Source organism: Chiloscyllium plagiosum, chromosome 23 (assembly GCF_004010195.1).
Source record: "Chiloscyllium plagiosum isolate BGI_BamShark_2017 chromosome 23, ASM401019v2, whole genome shotgun sequence".
NCBI classification, from domain to species: domain Eukaryota; kingdom Metazoa; phylum Chordata; class Chondrichthyes; order Orectolobiformes; family Hemiscylliidae; genus Chiloscyllium; species Chiloscyllium plagiosum.
Window position 1 is genome coordinate 36666323 of NC_057732.1, and position 24601 is coordinate 36690923.

Below are 24601 nucleotides of genomic sequence, written 5' to 3' on the forward strand. Positions count from 1 at the left end.
GTGGCTCAATACTTCAACTCCCCCTCCCACTCCACCAAGGACATGCAGTTCCTTGGACTCCTCCATCGCCAGACCATAGCAACACAACGGCTGTAGGAAGAGCGCCTCATCTTCCGCCTAGGGACCCTCCAACCACAAGGGATGAACTCAGATTTCTCCAGTTTCCTCATTTCCCCTCCCCCCACCTTGTCTCAGTCAAATCCCTCGAACTCAGCACCGCCTTCCTAACCTGCAATCTTCTTCCTGACCTCTCCGCCCCCACTCCACTCCGGCCTATCACCCTCACCTTGACCTCCTTCCACCTATCGCATTTCCAACGCCCCTCCCCCAAGTCCCTCCTCCCTACCTTTTATCTTAGCCTGCTGGGCACACTTTCCTCATTTCTGAAGAAGGGCTTATGCCCGAAACGTCGATTCTCCTGTTCCTTGGATGCTGCCTGACCTGCTGCGCTTTTCCAGCAACACATTTTCAGCTCTGATCTCCAGCATCTGCAGTCCTCACTTTCTCCTGCTGAGAACAGAGGCCTTGTACACACGTTTTTGGTTCATTTGCTGTTAATCCATGTTTGCTTTTTTCAATTTGACATGACAGCCACGGCCTTGACAATCTTGGATAAGAGTGCCCTTGGCTTGCCCATCCCTAATCAGTCAAAAGGCATTTAAAAGTCAACCACATTGATTAGGTCTGGAATCACTTGTAGGCCAGTCCAGGTAAGCATGGCAGATTTCCTTCCCTGAAGGACATTAGTGATCCAGATGGGCTTTTAGAACAATCTAATAATAGCTCCATGATCACAGTTAGGCTTGCTTTTTATTCCACATTTTTACTGAATTCAGATTTCACCGTTCTCATGGTGGGAGTCCAACCCTTATCCTCTAGAAAACAATGGTTTCTGAATTACTCGTCTGGTGACAATACTGTTATTCCACCTGCTCTACTTTGTATTGTTGATTCAAGCAATCTAACAAGAAACATTAAAACAGTTTGTAAAAGCTTCTTTCTGAAGGATGTAAAAGGAAAAGATTAGCAAAGGCAAGAATGAATCCATTAAATGCAGATGCTTGAGAATTAATAATTGAAAATAAAGAAGCTAAACAATTACTTTATATCAATCTTCATGGGTGATATTTAAGACATTTCTCATAATAATAGGGATCCTAGGAACTATTGAGAATAAGATACTGAAAGAAATTAGTACTAATAAAAAATGGTACAGAAGAAATTAATGGGATTGAAAGTTGATATATCCCTGCATGCAATGATCTACATCCTCAAGTATTGAAAGATCGGGCTGTAGAAATAGCGAAGCATTGGAGATTGTCTTTCAAAATTCTATAGGTTCGGGAATGGTGGCTACAGGTTGCAAATGTAACCCCACCAGCTAAGAAAGCAGGGAGACAGAAAATGGAGAACTACGGATCAGTTAGCCTGACATCAGATTTGGGAAAGTACTCAAAATTATTATACGAGTGTGATAACTAAACAAGAAAATAATGAACTGATTGGGCATAGTCAACTTGGATTTATTAAAGTAAAATCATGTTTGACAGGCTTGTTGGAGGTTTTTGAGATTGTTAAGAGTAGAGTAGATAATAGGAACAAGTGGATGTAGGGACCAGAAGCCTACAGTCACCTCCATAATTGTGGTCCTATTAATGCCCTGACCTAAGGTAAGACAATAGCTTACCTCAAAACCCTAGAGGTTTCCCAACCTTATAAGTATATGAAACCCATTTGCAAAGCGAATGGCAAGCTCAGATTTGGCTGCTATTTGCCTTTTAAATTGTCTATCAAAGTTTAGCGCTGAAAATGTGTTGCTGGAAAAGCGCAGCAGGTCAGGCAACATCCAAGGAGCAGCAGAATCGACGTTTCGGGCATGAGCCCTTCTTCAGGAATTCCTGAAGAAGGGCTCATGCCCAAATGTCGATTCTCCTGCTCCTTGGATGCTGCCTGACCTGCTGCGCTTTTCCAGCAACACATTTTCAGCTCTGATCTCCAGCATCTGCAGTCCTCACTTTCTCCTATCAAAGTTTAGCACCCACTTTCTAAGTGTGACCAATGCACCGAGATGGTCTCCAAACTTGGATCTCAGCCAATTTGTGATTGCTGCTAAAATTGCGTTGTATCACCGGAACTATTTTGGCATAAGGTCAGGATCCGGAAATGTTTCGGGCATCAGGTTCCCAAACGTGGAATGAAAACCTGTCCCCTGAGTCCATGAGGAGGAACAACAAACCTTGCTTGCAGTGTTGGGAAAAAAGCAGACCCATTGACTATTCAAAAGAACAGCTACACCTTTGCTCACAGAAGGGCTTCACAGCCCTATGTAAATTATGAAGAAAAGCAGCTTCTGACAAGAAATTGTGGACCCTATTTCTTGAAAGGAAATTGGAGCCCATGTCTCTTATAGGAAACTACCATACCTTTAAATTTTATATGCAAACCCACGAGATAGGTCTTGTTGCTAAGAATGGCATTTATTCCTCATTCCTAATTACCTTTTAGATGTTGGTGGTGAACCTTAAACCATTGCAGTTCTTGGGGTGCAGGTGCACCCACCGTGCTGTTGGGGGGGAATTCTTGGAATTTGACCCAGTGACAGTGATAGAATGGTGATGTAGTTCCAAGATTGAATGGCTAGGAAAGGAGATTGATAGTGGTCATATGCACCTGCTGCCCACGTCCTTCTGTGTGGCAGAGGGCAGGTGTGAAGGTGCTATCTAAGGAGGCTTGGTGAGTGGTCCTTGGAAAGCACTGCAGCATCTGTGCATATTGAAGTAGCATTCACTATAATTTTAGTGGGAAGCGCAGCCATTCGTGTGTGTTTTGTACTTAAAAAGGATCAGCCCATTAATACATTAGAGAGGAAAGGAACCTCTGAGTATAGGATCAGAACCTGCAACCAGTTGTGTGCTGTATAAGATTAATAAGTTTTGGGGCTGTCTGTAAAATAAAATGAAGTTACTGCCTAACCTGGGTGGTTTGACAGGAATTGAAAGGGGGGGGCTCGAATTATTTTACGAGAAAGAAAGTGCAAGCTGCTTCCACTATTAGTGACAGCCATCTGTATGCAAATATTGGGTAGACTAGGAGTCTCCAAATCCCAGAAAAAATTGTTGAAAATCCCAGATTATAAACAACTGTGGTATTCTCAATAGGACCTTACCATTAAGTGTATAAGTCCTGCTAAGATTTGCTTTCCCAAAATGCAGCACCTCGCATTAATCTGTATTAAACTCCGTCTACCACTTCTCAGCCCATTGGCCCATCTGATCAAGATCCTGTTGTAATCTGAGGTAACCCTTTTCGCTGTCCACTACACCTCTACAATTTTGGTGTCATCTGTAAACTTACTAACCATACCTCTTATGCTCACATCCAAATCATTTATGTAAATGACAAAAAGTAGAGGACCCAGCACCGATCCTTGTGGCACTCCAGTCGTCACAGGCCTCCAGTCTGAAAAACAACCCTCCACCACCACCCTCTGTCTTCTATCTTTGAGCCAGTTCTATATCCAAATGGCTAGTTCTCCCTGTATTCTGTGAGATCTAACCTTGCTAACCAGTCTCCTGTGGGGAACCTTGTCAAACGCTTTACTGAAGTCTATATAGATCACATCTACCGCTCTGCCCTCATCAATCCTCTTTGTTACTTCTTCAAAAAACTCGATCAAGTTTGTGAGGCATGATTTCCCACGCACAAAGCCATATTGACTATCCCTAATCAGTTCTTGCCTTTCCAAATACATGTACATCCTGTCCCTCAGGATTCCCTCCAACAACTTGCCCATCACCAACATCAGGCTCACTGGTCTATAGTCCCTGGCTTGTCCTTACCACCCTTCTTAAACAGTGGCACCACGTTACCCAACCTCCAGTCTTCCGGCACCCCACCTGTGACTATGGATACAAGTATCTCAGCAAGAGGCCCAGCAACCACTTCTCTAGCTTCCCACAAAGTTCTAGGATAAACCTGATCAGGTCCTGGGGATTTATCCACCTTTATGTGTTTCAAGACATCCAGCACTTCCTCCTCTGTAATATGGACATTTTTCGAGGTGTCACCATCTATCTCCCTACATTCTATATCTTCCATATTCTTTTCCACAGTAAATACTGATGCAAAATACTCGTTTAGTATCTCCCCCATTTTCTATGGCTCCACACAAAGGCTGCCTTGCTGGTCTTTGAGGGGCCCTATTCTCTCCATAGTTACCCTTTTATCCTTAATGTAATTGTAAAATCCCTTTGGATTCTCCTTAATTCTATTTGCCAAAGCTATCTCATGTCCCCTTTTTGCCCTCCTGATTTCCCTCTTAAGTATACTCCTACTGCTTTCATATTCTTCTACACCTGACATATGCTTCCTTCTTTTTCTTAACCAAGCCCTCAATTTCTTTAGTCATCCAGTATTCCCTATATCTACAAGCCTTTCCTTTCACCCTGACAGGAATATACTTTCTCTGGATTCTCGTTATCTGATTTCTGTCGGCTTCCCATTTTCCAGCTATCCCTTTACCTGTGGACATCTCTAGGAGTTCAGGTTCAGCCTCACACCTAGGACCTGATACTTAGCAGATGTAATATATCATGGGAAAATGTAAGGTTATGAACTTTTGCAACAAGAATAGAGGAATAAATATTACTTAAATAGAGAAAGTTTGCCAAAAGCTCTCAAAGAGGAATTGGGAGGTTTTTGTGCATGAATCAAACAAAGGTAGCAAACAAGTTCAGCACAGGAAAGACAACTAGAATATCAGCTTTTATTTCAAAGGAAATGAAGTGTACAAATGGGGAACTTTTGCTCAAACTATCAAGGCACTAGTTTACCACACCTGGAATATTGTCAATGGTTTGGACCTTTATCTAAAGAAAGATATAGGGTCAGATATGCTCTTCAGAGAGTCGGTGTGGAGTCAATAGACCAAATGGCTTGCTTGCACACTGTAGGTATTCTATGATACTATAATAATGACAAAGGAGGCTCTCCAGAAAAAAAATACTAAGTTAATTTCAGATGTGGAGGGTTTTTACTTATGAAGGGAGATTGAATAGTTTGGGCCTGCACTCACTTGAGTTTAAAACAATGAAAGGTGGCCTTATTGAAATATATACAAGATTCTATGGGGGCTTGACATGATAGCTGCTGAGAATTTGTTTCCCCATGTGTGACCAAAAGGCATAATCTCAGAGTAAGGCATTGCCCATTTAAAATAGATGAGGAAGAATTTCTTCTCAAAGTGAGTGAATCTGCAGAATTCTTTGCCACAGGTGGCAATAAAGGTGGCATTGTTCAGGATTGAATGAAAGCAATTTTTAATCACTTAAAAGGATCTAAGGTTCTGAGCAAAAAACAGGAAGGTGAAATTATCATTATCAGATTAGCCGTGATCTGATCAAATGACAGAATAAAGCTGATTGGCCAAAAGGCCTCATTCTGCTCCTAAATCTTACAGTTCACTCTACGGTTATGATTTGTGTTCATGGCATTGTTGTATCATTATCTTATTTATTAGCTGGGAAGTTTGAATTCCACACTGTAATCTAATCTAATCTAAAAGTTCACTCTACGGTTATGATTTGTGTTCATGGCATTGTTGTATCATTATCTTATTTATTAGCTGGGAAGTTTGAATTTTTTTCTATGGAGATCATAACAGTGAAGAGAAATAGAACCATTATAGAAATTAGAAAATTCCTAGCAATATAATGGAAGTTAAAAGATATTGGTGATGTTCAGAAAATAGCTGTTGTTGTGTATTTCCTAAGGATTTTTTTAAAGAATGTATATTTTAGAAAATGGGCTCCTTTGTATGTTATAGAGAACAGTCGGCCTGTGAATCTTTTGAGTATAAGACTCCATGAGCATAGGGTAAGAGAAAAAGGACACCACTGCAAGAGTTCTTAAAGTTAGTCTCCTGGTCCCAACCAGCTTCTGAGAAGTGGATATACTTGTTAGCGATAACAGTGTTGAACATCGTTCACAGCTTCACTCATAACAAAGCAGTCTCTGCCTGCATGCAGCAAACTGGCACAATATTCAATCTGTGGTTAATAAGTGGCAGGTAATATTCAGATCACATCAATGTTAATTACTGTCTTCAGTAAGGTGTCACAGCTCATTGGAGTATCAAAGTCCCCAGTTCACCTATCAGATAAAATCTGGCTAACAAAACACAGGTTAGATTTCTATACTTAACAAGAGCAATTATTTATTTTAAATAAATAAATTAAATGACTCTTCTTCGAAAGTGAGTGCACTATTGTGGGGATGGTGCAAAGGTAATGACAAGTAATCAAAAACCCAAGGCTAACTTTAAAATCCCACCATGACAGATATTGGAATTTGAATATAATAAAAAAAAAGTCGTGAAAAAATGGCTAGCTTAATGGTGACCACTGTTGATTGTTGTTGAAAACCATCTGGTTTATAAATATCCTTTACAGAAGGAAGTTGTCTATCCCTTTACCTAGTCTACATGTGACTGCAACCCCAAAGCAATGTAGTTTACTGACTGCCTCTGGGTGATCAGGAATGGGCAATAACTGCTGGCCTAGCCAGTGATGCCCATACCCTGTGATCAAATTTTTAAAAAACAAAAGTTGTGTGTGTTTTTGTATGTATTTTATTTTTAGAATAGAAGAGGTAGGTGGGATGGATGGGGTTGAGGGTTGAAGTGCCTTACATTCAGGTATGGGACTCAACAAATGTCCCAGCAATTGGAGGAAGTCTTCTAACCTTCCTGCAGATTTAAGTTTTGGTAGTTTGATCATCACTGATTCAGTTTTATGTAACATCCCTCAAAGTTTCTTTTTTCATTCCCTGCCATGTTTCTCCTCAATGAGGGAGTGTGTACAAGCCGATCTTTGAGAATGAAGAGTTGGTTGTTTGCATCTTCCAGGCCCTTGTCTCTGAGGTATACCAAGAAATTCTTTAATACTTTAGTTCACCGACATGACATTAGTAAACAGAAAGATATTGAATATGAAGTGGAAACAATCATATTACAAGTAGTTTTGTTGTTCCTTGTCCTGCACTGTTGGCACAGTTCTCTGTCTGGGATGTGCTTTGTCTCTATAACTTGAATGTTCTGTGTTTTTTTGTATAAATTACTAACCCTTTCCTCTAGATTCAGTTTTGTGACATTGCCATTCATTCCTCCATTCCATCCTAACGCTCCGATTCTTTTCTTTCCAAGCCTCTGTACGCAGAAGGAAAACGGGTAAGTTGTTCTCTTAAAACCTGACAACAAACGCCATTTTACTTCTCGTGGTGCTTTGTGTGTTGGTGCTGTGTTGACCGTACATGCTTCTGTTGAGTGGTACTTGTAAAGTTTTAAGAGAACATTCATTATTTGCCACCACTCCCACCATTTCTTCCACCTCTTGATTTCTGGGTGGTGGAACGGTTTCTTCAGTGTGTGAAGTCAAAATTATAAACATGTTTTAATCTGCTGTCACAAATAGAATCTGGCACAGTAAGGAAATGGCTGGGTAGACTGTATATGAAGTGTACGTGGGCAGTAGAAGGCGAATAAATCGGTGAGTTCTGTCCATGTTAAAATAGAGTGCTCTTGGGTTATGTATGAATGGATTTGATGGATCAATTCATTTTTTTCCTGGTTTGATGCAAAAGGAAGGAGGTAAGAAAAAAGAGATTTTGACAGTTCCCTAAGAATCTTGTTAACATGATTTTCTCTGAAATTAAAAATGAATGCTGAGTGTGCTGCCTCTAATTTTCTTCCAAAGAAATAGCATGTTAGTGTCTCTAAGACTGTGCTTGTGACTTCAAATTTTGGGTCCAATTCAGAGACTAAGGAAAAATTTTTGCATTATTTTGTGTAACACACTTCCTGAGGATGATCATTTGTTTGACGTAATTCAATAAAATTTGACCCACACTTTTGCAAATTACCACCATTTCCTCCCAATCTGTGCTGAATGCATGATAGTAATGAACTTGGTCAGTTGTTGAAATTCACATTAAGGCAAGACTTTGAACTCTCACATGGGGTGCTTGCACATGAAAGTTTTGAAGCAATATAACTGAAAGTACTTAGTCTGCCTCTCAGTAAATTGACATCTCCAAGAGATTCCAAGATGTCTTCCTGGTGGTATCTGGTATTTTGGGTCCATGTCCTTCACCTGCAGTCTTAAAATATAAGCCTCAGACCTTCATTTTGGGACCTATGAGAACTTAGTTTCAGACCTTACATCTGTAAACTCTGCAATTTCACTTAACTTCCTACACGACTGAATCTATCCCCATTACATGGTGTCATACTCTATACAGCCTTGCTCATTGACTTTGTATTCTGCAGTATGAGAACTTGACTCTTCATCGTTGCCCTACTTAGCAGAGCTGAATCAGCGCCAAGCCTTGGCATGCTGCACAAGGAGACCTTTGTCTTTCCAATATTGCATGAGAAAATGATTTTGGTTAGAACATGCAGGAAACAATAAGTATATGTTCAGATAATCTTTCTCATAATGTTGTTTGTGGGAGGAATGTTCACCAGGACACCAGCTGTTGCTCTTCTTTACACAGTTTCACAGCATTTTTATATCCACCAGAGCAAAGGTTTTGTGCTTCAGCCAAGGACCATAAAGACTGTCAGCCCAGATTATGGAGGTGAATTCTTACTCAGCGTTCACCCAACCATCTTCCATAACTCCAGTGAAAACTATTTGAAGAAGACTTTAAATTGAGCGTGTTGCTAACTGAGTCAAACTGATACTTAAACTAAGCGGGAGATAGAAAAGGGAGAAAATAGATGAAGACTGAAGATAAGAGTCTCAATGAGGTGATTAAAGGCTGAGGGGAAAAGGGTTCAATGGCCAACTAGGACAAGGAGATTAAAGGATAGTAGGAAAGTAATGACCAGAATGGGAGTGGGGAGTTGAACAGCAGATCCAGGGGACTTTGAAATAAAAGCCAGAGAGGAACACAGGAGATCTGGAGAGATTCAGTGAACTGGGAAAGAGGAAATCAGGAGAGGATGGAAACTAGAACCAGAGGAATGAGGGTGAACTCATAAGAGGTAGGCAGATCAATGGAGATGGGGGAAACTGGGATGGGGACAAGGCAGGGAGAAGTGGGAATAAGAATGAATTGTTCCACTGGTGAGAGTAGATAGATCGTTGGAAGAGGAAGGATGGCGCAAGCTAAAATGAAAAGGAAGCTGGTTTTAAAAATACCAAGAAAATTGAGAAATAAAACGCAATTGGGAGGAGAGAGAGGGAATCAAGAGAACCAATACAAACAGATCATCTTATAATGAACGCATCATGACAGCCTGAAAAAATGCCAAATAATATAAATATGTCACAGCATGATGTACAGTTGGTGTACCACTGAGTACCACTTATTATAGTATTGAGAAGAAGAATTATTCTATATTTATTTAAAAAGTGAAATGGTGACTAGTTTTCACTACCTGACTTTGCAGCTTCTTTACCTAAACATGCTGAGTCTACATTCAATGAGCTTTTAAGTTGTTCAGTCATTAAATTTATTAAAGAGAGATGTGTATAGATGTGTGGATTGTTGTAATCTCAGAGAAAAGTAATTCCCAGCTACTAACTGAATGAATTACACCACAAAATTTCATTTTTCAAACAAAACTTTACTGTCCAAGTTAGACAAAGCAGGTACTACTAAATTAGCAAAAAACATCCCAAAAAAATTGTAGATGCTCGCAATCAGAAACAAAAACAGAAATTGCTAGAAAAGGTCAGCAGATCTGGCAGCAATTGTGGAGAGAAATCAGAGTTAATGTTTTGGATCCAGTGTCCCTTCTTCAGAATTGCCAGCACTTCCAAGTTAACTGTGAGGCTTTCCCTGCCTTCCTGGCTTCAACTGTAGACATATTCTTCTCTGAGGTATGGCACCCCCTCTACAGTGGTCTGTCTGCTGAGTCTTTTTTTAATTGTTTTTTTTAAGAAATTGAAATAGGATATTACTATCTTGGAGCATCTTCTGTCTTTCTTATCTGAAAGTCTTATCTTATATAAAAGTCACATCCAGGTGATTGTCCCCACAATGGCATGTTGACTACTATTTGACACTGATGTCAGGTCCCTGAAGCCTGGGAAGACTCTGCTCCAAGAGTAACATTTAAACTTTAAAGCTCGGATCTTCCTAGTCTCTATGTCTGATATGTATTGAATTAGCTGATTCCCAGCAGATATCCTTGTGAGATTCGGTTTTCTCTGAATGTTTATGATGACCAGAGTTATGAAGAGAGAAAATTGTCTGGACTTCCTAATGACTCTGTCAAACACTGAGAAAGGACCCATTTATATTTATATAACCCTTTGGAGAAGAAGTTAAACTGAGGTTCATTTGGCCTTGTCTTATATTTCTGAAGAATCCCAAGATATCATTTTTAAAAAGAGCTGGCAAGTTTTCCTTGGAATCATAGCCTGTTTACATAATTATAAAACATGGGCAGCACGGTGGCTCAGTGGTTAGCACTGCTGCCTCACAGCACCAGTGTCCCAGGTTTGATTCCAGCTTCGGGCGACTGTCTGTGTGGAATTTGCACATTCTGCCCATATCTGCGTTGGTTTCTTCCGGGAGCTTTGGTTTCCTCCCACAGTCCAAAGATGTGCAGGCCAGGTGAATTGGCCATGCCAAATTGCCCACAGTGTGGAGGGAAATGGGTCTGAGTGGGGTTACTCTTCAGAGGGTCGGTGTGGATGTGTTGGCCTGAAGGACCTGTTTTCACACTGTAGGGAATCTAATCTAATCTCAGATGAATGTGGTTATTATCACACTACTGTTGTGGAACCTTGCTGTGCACCTCATTGCTTATATTTGAATAGTGAGAACACTTTGAAGGAATTTCATTGGCTGTAAAGCATTCAGGACATCCTAAAGATATTAAAGAATTTATATAAATGCAAGACAGTCCACTGCAGTACTAAGGGAATATTGCACTGTCAGTGATGCCATCTTTCAGATGTGATATGAAACAGAGACCCCATCCGCACTGTCACATGGTGGCAAATGATCCTATTTCAAAGGACAGCAGAGGAGTTATCTCTGATGACCTTGTCAATATTGAACCCCCAATCAACATCAAAATTACAGATCAACTCATCATCATTGTATTGCTGTTTTGGGAACGTTCTATGTACAAATTGGCTGCTATACTTCAACAAAGGCTGCACTTCAAAAAACGTAATTCATTGGTTGTGAAGTGCTTAGGAGGCCCATCATTATGAATGGTATTTCCCGAAGATCACAGGACAGAAATACTGCCCGCAAGAGTTACCAGATAATTACAAGCTGTGGAGCTCTGCACTGCTCAGTTGAATCAGTCTGAACAGAGGCCATTGTCAACAATGCATCCAAATTAGGCCCAAGATCAGTGAGAATCCAGCCATAGGTGAGTAATGTTGGAATAGGGGTCATGATGATTCTCAGTGGGTAACCCCAACTTCCAGATGCCAAACTCTACAATCAGGCATTGAATGCCTTTGAACAAACCTCATATAACCATCTCACAACTCCACATACCCTCAACACCCACCCCTCGATTTTGTAGCCCACAAGCAAACCCAATATTGGTTGCTATTTGAGCTTACACATGGCGAGTCTCTTGCCTACCACAAGGAGCAGGATTTGGTCCTTAAGTGGGTATTGATAATCCATGGACAGGCCTTATTTGGTAATGGGTGATGAACTGTCCATGAGACTCCACAACCCAGACTCAATCATGGCAGAGGAATGTGAGAAGTGTGGTCCTCACTTGCCACCTACCTGCCTGGTTAAATGCCTCCCTGTCACCAAACTCACCTCAGGGGAGAGCATTTAATCTGTCAGAGACAGACAGTCCAGAGGAACATTGGCTATTGATAGTGTCACCAAATCCATGAAGGAGCTGGATAAAATCTCGTTGTGAAAGTAGTGATTGAAAGATGTATGGAAGAAAGACTCAGTCTGCAACTGACCAGACGGACACAGTTTTGTCCTTTTAATTTAATTTTTATGGGGTGAATCTTACATGTTTGTGGCTAAATACAAGTTGCATCGAGCTTTCTGGAGGGATTATCACTGCATGGCCCAATGAGATTTTGCACTGTACCTTACCAAATGTGCCTCATTAACTACCTGCCACATGTCCAATTGTAGTCCCATCTTACCAGGTGCCATACTAGGAACAACTTGCCACTCATCAGATATGCATCATCTTTAAAAGCCCACTCTGCTCCAAGACAAGCACTGTCAGTCCAGAGCTACCCCACATGGCTCCTTACATTTACTCCAAACATGGCATACAAGGAAAAATGGTCGCCCCGCTTTGCAGGAAGACACCTGGGGATCCTGCTGGATAGAGTGATACAGACAAAAAAAGGCCTCTTGCCCTAGGATAGGAGTACAGGAGACAACACCAGACGATGCCAGCCTGGCCATCTGGGTTAGTGCAGTGTCAGCATCTGGAGGAAGAACGAAATGTATAAGAAAAATGTCAATAGCCTTCTCTGCTCCACCCGTGTAAGTGCTACCATTTTTTCTGCAACACCACATGTTCATTCTGTCTCTGCTACTGTACCTAGCTACCAGTCTCTCTCTTGCCTCACTCATTCTCACCCAACCCAATCCCTGTCACCACTAAGCCCACATACCTGCTATACTGATTCACTGGCTTTGGTCACCTGCCATCTGCATGGAAAATAACTGCAGTGCCACCCAGTTTCATGTTCCTTAATATCTGCACCTCTCTCATTCCAGAAGGAAAACAGCCCTCATTAGGGCAGAAGCCAGTATGAAGGGTGGTTAGCTGCTCGAAGTTCAGCTTCCCACGCCTTGAGGAAAGGAATCTGACTGACTTGACTAGATTACTTACAGTGTGGAAACAGGCCCTTCGGCCCAACAAGTCCACACCGACCTGCCGAAGGCAACCCACCCATTCCCCTACATTTATCCTTTTACCTAACACTACGGGCAATTTAGCACGGCCAATTCACCTAACCTGCACATCTTTGGACTGTGGGAGGAAACCGGAGCACCCGGAGGAAACCCACGCAGACACGGGGAGAATGTGCAAAGTCCACACAGACAGTCGCCTGAGGCGGGAATTCAACCCAAGTCTCTGGCGCAGTGAGGCAGCAGTGCTAACCACTGTGCCACCGTGCCACTTGACTATATCCAAGCCCCTAAATTGGTATTGGAGGCTGTCCTTGATTTCATTAATGACTGCTGATAACCATGACAATCTTCCTGCTAAACAGGAAGACAAGGCAGTGATGCTTCAGCTACATTCCCACTTTTTGTTTTCCTCTGCACAGACTTTTGTCCGTGCACGGCAGTGACTTACAAAACTGGAAGTCAATGTCCAAAATGACCTTGGCCCAAACATCGGCATGTACAGTGCTTCGAGTGCTCAGAGGGAACATTTGCTGTAAACAAGCAAGTATGTTGTGACTGTGATAGCAAGCCAACAGGCCAGCAATGCAGCTTGATGCAGTCCATGAGCTGGGTACATGTCCCTGACCACAGTGTCCTTGCTGCAGTATTGCAATGATCGCTATTACAGCCCAGGTGGCAGCAGTGAAGTGCAGAAGCATAATGTACTTAGATTAGAGATATGCTCTGAGGGGTCTTTAGAGGCTGGAACATATTAGATACCAATGTCCATGAAGGGGGGGTGCATGTGGCCCTGAGTTATTGGTGTGTGGTGTCCAAAATTTTAATTAGCAGTTTGCTGCAGCCTGGCGAGAAACTTGGCAGACCATACAGCAAAAGTATGATGCGCTCTTGATATTCAGATAGGCCTCACCATAAAAAAGCATGAGAAACAGGAGCAAGAGTAGTGTGTTTGGCCCTTCAAGCCTGTTCCACCATTTAATAAGATAACAGCTGATCTGACATTCCTCATATCCACTTTCCTGTCCTTTCTCTGTAACCCTCTATTTCTCTACTGGTCAAGAACCTATCTATCTCAATCTTAAATATACACAGGGACTCTGACCCCATATCTTTCTCATTGGATTTCTTGTCTGATTCAACCACAAATCTTGCTATAGTCCACATAGCTCAGAGCTGGACAAGAGATGATTTGCATTTGAGATTGTAGAAAATGAGTTGGATGAAATGATCAGGTGTTCCAAAGAAGAAAGGCTGATGGTTGGCTGAAGGAGCCCAAAGTTTAGATCTAAGTAATGAAGATGCGACAAAGAAAATATTTCCTGCTATGATGTTGAGGGAGCTTCACTCTGTAACTAACCAACTAACCTGCACTGAACCTTGAGTAGTGTGATAGTGTTTGGAGGAACAGTCCTTGTTTCAGTGAGATATCATAGAGTGATTTACATCTACAGGTATCTGAATGACATGTGCTACTTGAATCCAATCAGCGTATTATCACTCCGATAAACATCTTTTTAAATGGGTTTAATGGAACAGAAATACTTACTCCCTGCTTGTTGGGTCTCACATTCAAAGAACACATCTCACACCACTACTAAGGTTGTACCCACCTAGAGCTTTACAGCTTCTTGTTTGTGTGACTTAAACACTGGAAGTTGATAACAGACAAGTACAATCAACAATCCATATTATGCCATATTAGTCAACAGACCTGCATCCAGAAACAAATTCATTGGAGGAGGAGGTATAGTCAGTCCAAATAATTTCATGCAGAGAAAGTTGTTGGTGTCGAATTTGTATCAGAACTAATTAATTATGTGGCACAGTTAGCCATTTACCCTCCACCTATGTGAATGTACTCAACCTGCAATTTCTCCAGATTATTTTATACCTACATATTTCACATATTTTCTCCTTCCCATTTAGAATATTTTTCTGGATTCCACTTTCCCACATTTTTATGGTCCTGCATTCCATGTCTCTACAACCTACTGCACAAAAGTATTGTTTCTCACTCACCCTTTGGTCTTTTGATAGGCAAAAGTGAGGACTGCAGATGCTGGAAACCAGAGTTTAGATCAGAATGGTGCTGGAAAAGTACAGCAGGTCTGGCAGCATCCGAGGAGCAGGAAAATCGACGTTTCAGGCTGATGAAGGGCATTTGCCCAAAACGTCGATTTTCCTGCCCCTCTGATGCTGCCTGACCTGCTGTGCTTTTCCAGCACCACTCTGATCTAAACTTTGGTCTTTTGATGCCAATCTTTCACTGATACCTTCTAGTTACCAACTTACTAGCCCCTGGAACTTATTGTCATTCATCTTTTTTTTTATCCAAAAGAGAAAACACAGCTTTGGGAGCATCCACAATCCCAGGACACCCTGAGGCCCAGTGACATAGCTGTGAATTATAGTCCCTTTCAAGTACTGTAATGTAGAAAACTGAACTACCAACTTACACATTCCTATAACCTAAGTAGATAGAATTAACCTGATAGTCTATTTTATGTGTTAAAGTTTGACAACAAAATGAGGGAGCCTTCGCTGCCCTTCTTTGAACAATGTCATGGGACATTTTTTATTCTTTCAAAAAGGACATTTTGTGTTTAGTATCTAATTTGAAATATATCACCTTCTACAATGCAGCAGTCCTCAGTATGGCGCTGAACTGCCACCCTAAATAATGTGCTCATGTTTCTCGAATGGGATTTGAATCTACAGCCTAGGATATTGCATCAAAGAAGAAAGGATGTTACACCCTATCATTTGTGATGCAATATCCTGTTCTCCTGACATAATATCCTTTCTTCAATGATGTCATATTCTGTGGTTTCAAAAACAATGTCCTGTCTTTTCTGATATTATATGCTACCTCCTGAAATACCTTCTCTTCTGATCCAAAATTCTCTCCTCTCTATCCTTTCTTATGTAATGTTCTAATTTTGTTTTTAGAAAAATTGGATGAGATCCTTGCAGCAGCTGATCGGTCAGCCAGGACAGAGAATGTGGCAGCAGACTCGCGAGCTGCAACAGTCAAACAGCGGCCTACAAGCAGGCGTATCACGCCAGCAGAGATCAGTGTGAGAAACCCATTCACATTTAACACTGTATCTAGTTCTGAGCATCAGTATTATAAAAACATACAGGGATTAAAAGCGTGGTTTCAGTTCTCCTTCGCTCCTAGCAAATAAGAGAGAAAGTGTAGGAGCATTTTCTCTGGCTTACTCCCTACTTTGAGAATGACCACTCCCTGAGAGCAAGGGCATGAACACATGCTAGATATTCAAGGTGTGCAAGCAGACAGCCAGTAAAGAGCAACACCTCAACAAAACTAGCCAATCAGGCAAGAGTGGACATGCTCCAAGCCAGCTTCTCCAGACATTTATCAGGTTCAATATAGTAATGACAGGACAGCTCTTAGAATGCCTGACAGGACTTAATTTGTTTGCAACTGAAGCCCCTGGAAATAAAGGGACAGTGATGGCATCAAATCAAAATGGCCAAGGGAAACAAGTGGAGTTTTATAGGCCATTGTTTTTAAGACTGAACTGGAGCATATCATCATGTTCCCCAGGCATCAGCATTAGAACATTTTAAAAAGATATTTTAATGTACTTATATCTGAAGAACATATTTTAAAAGAGATTAATTCAGAAATAATTCAAGTAAACAACTCATTATATTCTATAAGCCACAAACTGTGAAGGAGATCTTTATAAGTATATTGCAAAGAGATGCAAAATCAGTAGATAAGCAACAATATTGAACTTTAATTATCCTGGTATAAATTAATATAGTACTAATGTAAAAGATGGACAGTTAGAAGGGTTTTTGAAATGCGTTAAGCAGTATTTTGCTGAGCAGCATGCTTCCATCACAACAAGCATTGCTGGATTTGATTCAGGGACTGATCTGGGATATGTTCTTAGGTTAGCTATGGAAAAAGTCAAGGAGTTATGTAAAGTAAAAATATTCACCTTGAGGAGAGTCAATTTTGCTGTGGTGAGAACAGATCTGGAGTCAAATATTAGGAGGCAAAACTGGAATGGAACATTGGGCTGTTTTTATGGAGAAGTTGGCTCATTGTCACAATTCACTGGGGGAGTGCTCTGGAAATCAAGCCACCCTCATTCCCGGAGTCCTCACAACTGTGAAAAGATTTAGTCAAACTATTCAAAGTATCAGACCATCAACTTAGGTTAAAACAAATATTCAACATATTTCTGTGCCTAACAAGAAAATAACTGTTCATGAAAATCTTATCTTTAACCAATGATAACTAGGAAATAATATATAACTCTATAGTTTAAACACTGCTCTTCCTTAAATTCTACCTCTCACAAAAAGCTGGTATACGAGATCAGCACTTAAGAAAGAAGGCAAAAAGAATGTTAGTTTTTATTTCATAGGGAATGAAGTATCTAGAAAGGGAAAAGTCTTGCTAAAATTATATAAGGCACGAATTCGACCATATCTAGAAAATTGTGAACAGTTTTGATACCTTTATCTAAGGATAGATAATAGCATTGGAATCGGTCCAGAAAGGTTCATGAAGTTGAACCCAGGGGCATGGAGAGATTTTTTTTAATCAATGGAAGTTGAACCTGTACTCATTTGTGTTTAGACGAATTGAGAGATGAATTTATTGAAATGTATAAGATTCTTTGGGATTTTGATAAGCTAGATGCTGAATGTTTTTTTTCTCTTAATGAGAGTTTCTAGAACCAAAGGGTATAATCTCCGAGTCACCTACTTAAAATAGAGAAGAGGAGGATTATTTTCTGAGGGTAGTGAATCTCTGGAGTTGTTTATCACAGACACCTGTAGAGGCTGGATTACTAAATATATTCAAGGCTGAGATGGAAGATTTTTAATAAGTTGGAGAATCAAAGTTCATGGGGAAAAGATAGGAGAGTAGAGTTGATGATTGCCAGATCAGCTAGGATCGCTTTGACTAATGTAGCAAGCTCAATGGGCCTAACGGCCTATTTCTCTCCTAGATCATATGGTCGCACAAATGCCCAGTAGTGAATCCAGATATTAATTCAAGCTCTGAAACACACAACCTGAGCTGCTGTTGCCTTATCAAATTACCGAGTTAAGTACAGTGTCAAAACATATACCATCAAACTATACTCTGTGCTACTTACTTTGTGTGTAAGGAAAAGCTTCTGCATTTCATTAAGAAAAATTCCAGAAACTTGAGTTAGTCCCATGAGTTGATAACTAGTTACAGCAAGCCACATAATTAACTAAGCACGCAACTACCACTGACACTTATTAAGTTTATCACTTATTAAGTCTTTAGAAAAGAGTTCAACCTTTGTCTTCACTCACCAAGTGCATCAAGTTAATTACCCTGTCAAACCTATACTCCATCAAGCTAAGAGTTTGTGCTGCTTAATTCATGCAAAGGCCTCCTCTATTTATACAAGCAAAAAATCCCACAAAGTGTTGTGAATCTTTGAATTTCTCTATTCAAGATTTGCAGTTGCTCAGTCGATGAATATATTTGACACTAAGGTCAATAGATTTTTGGGTGCTATAAGATATAGGAATATGCAGGAAGGTGCAGTTGAGGTACAAATCAGTCATGGTTTTACTGAATGGCAGAGGAGGCTTGAAGTGTAAAATGTCCTGCTCCAGCTCTATTTCCTTATGTTTTTCTGAATAGAAAAAGGTGGATATTACTCTGCTGTTCGATAAAATCCAAATATATCCTGTCCAAAAGCCATGTTGAATTCTGTCTGACACATCATTAGAATGCATACACCAGCTTTAAATGAGACGTGCAGATACATGAGAGTTCTGGAGGTATACAGTATGGAAACAGAACCTTTGGTCCAACTCGTCCATGCTGAACAAGATATCCTAAATTAATCTAGTCCCATTTGTCAGCATTTGGCGCAATCCACTTAAATCCTTCCAATTCATGTTCCCTTCCAGATGCCTTTTAAATGTTGTAATTATACCAGCCTCCATTACTTCCTCTGGTAGCTGATTCCAGACGCGCACCACCCTCTGTGTGAAAGAGTTGCTGCTTGGGTTGGGTCCCTTTTAGATCTTTCCCCTCTCACCATAAACCTATGCTATCTAGTTTGAATTCCCCTACTCTGGGGAAAAGACCTCGGCTATTTATCCTATCTATGCCCCTCATGATTTTATAAACCTCTATAAGGTAATACCTCAGCCTCCAATCCTCCAGGGAAATTAGCCCTAGTCTATTCAGCCTCTTCCCCCATCTTTGTTAATACTTTCTGCAACCTTTTAAGTTTCACAACATCTTTCCTATAGCAGGGAGACTAGAATTGCACGTAATATTCCAAAAGTGGCCTAACCAGTATCCTGTAACATGACATCCCACCTCCTATAATCAATACACTGGCTAAGGTGAGATTGGGTGCTGAAAAGTTATCAGTTAAGGCTACATAAACTAAGGTTGTGTTACCTTGCTCCTAGAATTATTCAAAATGAGGAGATAAAAGCTAACACAGTGTTGAGGGTGATTCTGAGCGTGTCACAAGATTCAGGTTATGTTTGTATATTTGCTCTACCTCACAGAGCTTTCCAAAAGCACTGCCTTCTCAAAGGAAATGTGTAGAAATCAGTAATTTGGATTTATTCCTATTCTCAGTCAATCCCATGAAGAAAACATTATGGCTGTAGTACTAAGAATTGTCTTCCAGAACTAACTGCACCTTTAGCCAAACTGTTCAAGGACAACTACAACACTGGCATCTACATGTTAATGTGAAAAGTTACGCAGGTATGCCCTTGTTATGGACCAGGCCAGCCCCTTCAAAACATTTCAAGAAGGTAGCCCAGACCCTAACTTTGCTAGTTGTTTTAAGCAAGTGTAAAGTGGATATTCCAGGAGAGAATCAACTGGTCAAACCACTTCATTTTAAACAAAACAGAATTTATTTACAAGATTACTGAATAAAACACAAACAACAGAAAACAGAATACCAAATAACTTATCCTATCTGAAAACCAAACAGACTATGATGCTGTTTCAAATACTTGCAACAATTCCCATAAACATCTCTTGGCACAAAAGGAAAAATCAAACACAGGTTCTTACAGGATAGAAGTCACAGAGAGAGTACCAGCTTGGACCTGCTTCTTTGGGTCCAGCAACCTTTCTTCACACTACAGCAAAAAAAAATCAAAGCAGAGAAAAGCTGAACTGGGAGAAATGGCCACTCCCCTTTCATTGTCAAGAGCGGGGTGCTGGAACAGCACAGCAGGTCAGGCAGCATCCAAGGAGCAGGAGAATCGATGTTTCAGGCAAGAGCCCTTCAGGAATGAGGTTTGTGAGCCGAGGGGGTGGAGAGATAAATGAGAGGGGGGTTGGGGCTAGAGGGGGAAAGATGGCTGAGTGCGATAGGTAAACGGAGGGGGGTGTGGTAATGGTAATAAGTCAGAGAGGAGGATGGAGCAGATAGGTGGGAAGGAAGATGAACAGGTCATGAAGGCGGTGCCAAGTTGGAAGGTTGGAACCGAGATAAGGTGGGGGGAGGGGAAATGAGGAAATTGATAAAATCCACCTTGGAACCCTCCAACCACACAGCATCAATGTGGATTTCACTAGTTGCCTAATTTCCCCTCCCCCCACTTTATCCCAGTTCCAACCTTCCAACTCAGCACCACCCTCATGACCTGTCCTACCTGTCCACCCCACCTATCCGATCCACCCTCCTCTCCGACCTATCACCATTACCTCCACCTCCATCAACCTATCGAATTCTCAGCCACTTTCCCCCAACCTCAGCCCCACCCCCTTGGCTCACAAGCCTCATTCCTGATAAAGAGCTCTTGCCTGAAACACTGATTCTCCGACTCCTTGGATGCTGCCTGACCTGCTGTGCTCTTTCAGCACCCCACCATCGGCTCTGATCTCCACCATCTGCAGTCCTTACTTACTCCCCTTTCATTGTAAGTTTTTTTTTAATCCTGAAAGCCTTCTATCTGAGGCAGTCTCTGTTAGCTATTATCAACTTGGTCTTAAAACGCTTCACCTGCAGACTTTTCGGAGTCTGTGTCATTTACAACCTCTCTGGAAAAAAGAGCCAGGGACAGCATAACCTTGTTAAAGGATCAGGTTCGTCACATCCTGTTAACAAAAAGCATGACAAATGCAACCGAGCCAATTATCATCTTGTCTGACTACTCTTGATCATCACAGGAGGGCACAGATTGAGGCCATTCAGCCTATGTGTCTGTGCTAGCTTTGCAAACAAACATCATTACCTTGTGCCAATCTCCTGCCTTTTCTCCAAATCTCTGTTCATTATTTCCACCCAAGTAATTATCCAATGCTCTCTTGAATGTCTCAGTTGAACCTACCTCCACCACACTTCATGTTCACAATTACATACCCTAAATACACACTGAATAAAACCATTTTTCTCATGTCACATTTGCTCCCTTTGCAAATCACTTTAAATCTATGCTGTCTTGGTCTGTTCTTTTTTACAAGTGGGATTAATTTCTCTGTAGCCACTCTATGCTTCCCTTTCATGATTTTGAAAAATTCTTGTCAGATTTTCTTGGAGCTTTCTTCTCTCCAATGTGAACAGTCCCAACTTCTTCAGTCTATCATCACGACTAAAATTCCTCCACCCTGGAACTATTCCTGTAAATCCCTTTTGCAGGCACTCCAAAGCATTCACATCCTTCCATTGGCCCCAAGAACTATACATAGTACTCCAGTTGAAATCCAACTCATGTCTTACACAGATTCAACATCACATTTTCACTCTTATACTATATGCCCTTATTAATAAAGCCAAGGATACCATATGCTTTATTCTCTCTCCACCTGTCCTCCCACCTTCAAAAAAATACAAACAGGTGTCTCTGCTCCTGCATCCCCTTTAGACTTATATTTAAGAATAAGAGGGGTTTTTTTGTTTTAAGGCCAAGATGAAGACTTTTTTTCTCCCGAAGTGTTGTTAAGAGTGGAATTCTCTGATCCAGTAGGCTGTGGAGGCGAGGCCTTTAAATCTGTTCAAGGCTAAGTAAATAGATTATTGTCAGACAAGGGAGTCACGTGTATGGAGTGTAGAGAAGGGAGTGGAACTCAATACATAACCAGATCAACCGTGATCTTACTGACTAGTGGAGTAGGCCCAAAGGACTACATGCTCCTATGTTTCTTTAAATTCTGAGGCAATTAACTCACTTCGTCATTCCCCAAAACGTATCAACAATCTGCAGAATACAGCAATGTAGTGGATACTCTAGACTTGCCTGGATGTGACACCAATCAGGACAAAGCAGCCATCTTGATTGGTACCCCTTCCAAGACCTTCAACGTTATAATGCATAATCTGTAAGATTCACTGCAGCAATTATGTGGGCTGGTTTGCTCAGATGGTTGGAGTGTAGTGCTAATAATGACAAGGTCATGGGTTCAATCCCCAAACTGGCCAGGTTTGTAGCCACAATTTTAAAATTGCAGATTCCCATTTCAAACGTGTGTGTCTGTCTTTGCTTTGGGGTGGCACAGTGGCTCAGTGGTTAGCACTGCTACCTAATGGTGCTAGGGACCCAGGTTTAATTTCAGCCTCAGGTGACTCTCTGTGTGGAGTTTGCACATTCACCCCATGGCTGTGTGGGTTTCCTCCCACAATCCAAAGATGTGCAGGTTAGGTGAAGTGGCCATGCTTAATTGCCCACAGTGTTCAGGGATGTGTGGCTTACGTGCATTAGTTAGGGGTAAATGTACAGTAATAGATTAGGAGAATGAGTGTGGTTGGGTTACTCTTTGGAGAGTCAGTGTGGACTTGTTGGGCCAAATGGCCTGTTTCCACGCTGTAGGGATTCTATGATCTATGAATTTACCCAGCCTCCTTCAACAGAACCTTCTAAACTCATTACTATTATCACCCTAAAAAGACAGCAGATGCGTGGGAACACTGTGACCTGCAACATCTCCTCCAAGTCACATATCATGCTGACGCGAAACGATATTATCGTTCATCTGCTGTTGCCTACTCAAAATCCTGAAACCCACTTTCTTACAGGACCTAGCCTATTTGGACTGCAGTGGATAAAGCCAGCAGCTCACCACCTTCCCAAATGCAATTAGTGATAGGTAACAAAAGCTGGTCTAGTCAGTGATGCCCATATGGAAAATTGGAAAGGACGCGTACATTTGATTCGTGTTTAGTGTCCTTCAAAGAAACCTAAGTTGTCTGGATGTCGGTCGTTTGAGGACAGGATCAGTCCTAGCTGTCCTCACTTTAATGGTCAAATATCCTACTGATATTCACTGACCAGGTATTACATGAACCGTGGCAGACAGATTTTGGTATCCTTGGGCATGAGTTGCAGAGAGCTAGTATGCAGATACAGCAGGTGATATGGAAGACCATTGGAATTTTGGCATTTATTGTTAAAGGAATAAAAGTACAAAATTAGGGAAGTATTGCTGTGACTGTGCAAAGCATTAGTGAGACTGCACTTGGAGTACTACGTACAGCCGTGGTGCCTTTACTTGAGGAGGGATGTAGTTTATTGGAGGCAGTTCAGAGGAAGTTCATTATCCAGAGAAATGGGGTTTTTCGTATGAAGAGAAATTGAGCAGTTTAGGCCTAAAATGTCTGGAGTTTAGAAGATTGAGAGGAGATCCAACTGATGTATATAAGATGCTATCAGGGATTGACAAGGTAGATGTAGAGAGGATATTTCCTCATTTGGCAATCTAGAAGGAAAGGTCATGGTTTTAGAATAAGGGGTAGCAGATTTAAAACAGATAAGAAATTCCTTCTCTCAAAGTATCATGAAGTTGTGCAATTCATTACCCCAGAGTGCGGTGGATGCTGGGACATTGAGTAAACTTAAGGTGGAGATAGACAGATTTTTAAGGGAATGGAAGGCTGAAGAGTTATGGAGACCAGACAGGAAAGTAGAATTGTTGCTGGGATTGAGATCAGCCATGGTCATATTGAATGGTTAAGCAAGCTCGAGGAGCTGAATGACCGACTCCTACTCCTAGTTCTTATGACTCCTGTAGCCATCAGAAGTGGAGGGAGCCTCAATCAGTTGGGGTAGTAAAATACCAGGAAGGAGATGTGACAGTCAAGTTTTTTTTACATAGAGGGTGGTAAGTGCCTGTTTGTGAACCAACCCATTCCAAGATTAATCTAAGTAGTTGCTGCAAGACTTGTTATAGACACGCTCTTTGACCACAGCAGATGCTGCCTGATAAGTAGGTTAATTTAATCCATCTGCTAATTTTCTGTCCAGTGTCTCAGCCAGTCATGCTAGCTTAACCTTCAATTAAAGTGTTTGGAAATATCCCAAGTATTTCAACAAAAAATTATATGCATGTCCTTACACCTACAGCTAAATTTAACCTTAACCTCCTCTCCCATATATTCCACAATTGTCTTCACTTCCACTTGCCCTCGGATAGCTATTCACATGAAATAGGATTAATTCTGTCATTAGCCTGGGAGAATTAGCCCGTATTGTATTGAACCATTTTACACAAGTTAACTCTCCAACTGCCTTGACATATATTGTATATACAGCCTATTGAATGTTTACTTCACTGAATTAGGAACATAATTTGGAAAGTCATATTTATTGCCTACCCCAGATGCCCATGGGAAGGAAGCAATTAGCTGCCTTCTTGAACTCAAACAACAAAGATCAGTACAGCACAGGAACAGACCTTCAGCTCACTAAGACTGCACTTCTACATTATCCATAT

At 41.2% G+C, this 24601-nt stretch overlaps 1 protein-coding gene across 2 annotated transcripts in view; it reads left to right on the top strand.

Annotated features, from left to right (window-relative positions):
- Positions 1-24601, top strand: part of shank3a (SH3 and multiple ankyrin repeat domains 3a) — a 1030755-nt gene that overhangs the window by 918037 nt on the left and 88117 nt on the right. For both annotated transcript variants that reach the window (XM_043713933.1, XM_043713934.1), the window contains exons 20-21: positions 7202-7225; positions 15829-15956. In XM_043713933.1, the coding sequence (XP_043569868.1) occupies positions 7202-7225; positions 15829-15956 (152 nt within the window). The remainder of the gene's footprint in view (positions 1-7201; positions 7226-15828; positions 15957-24601) is intronic.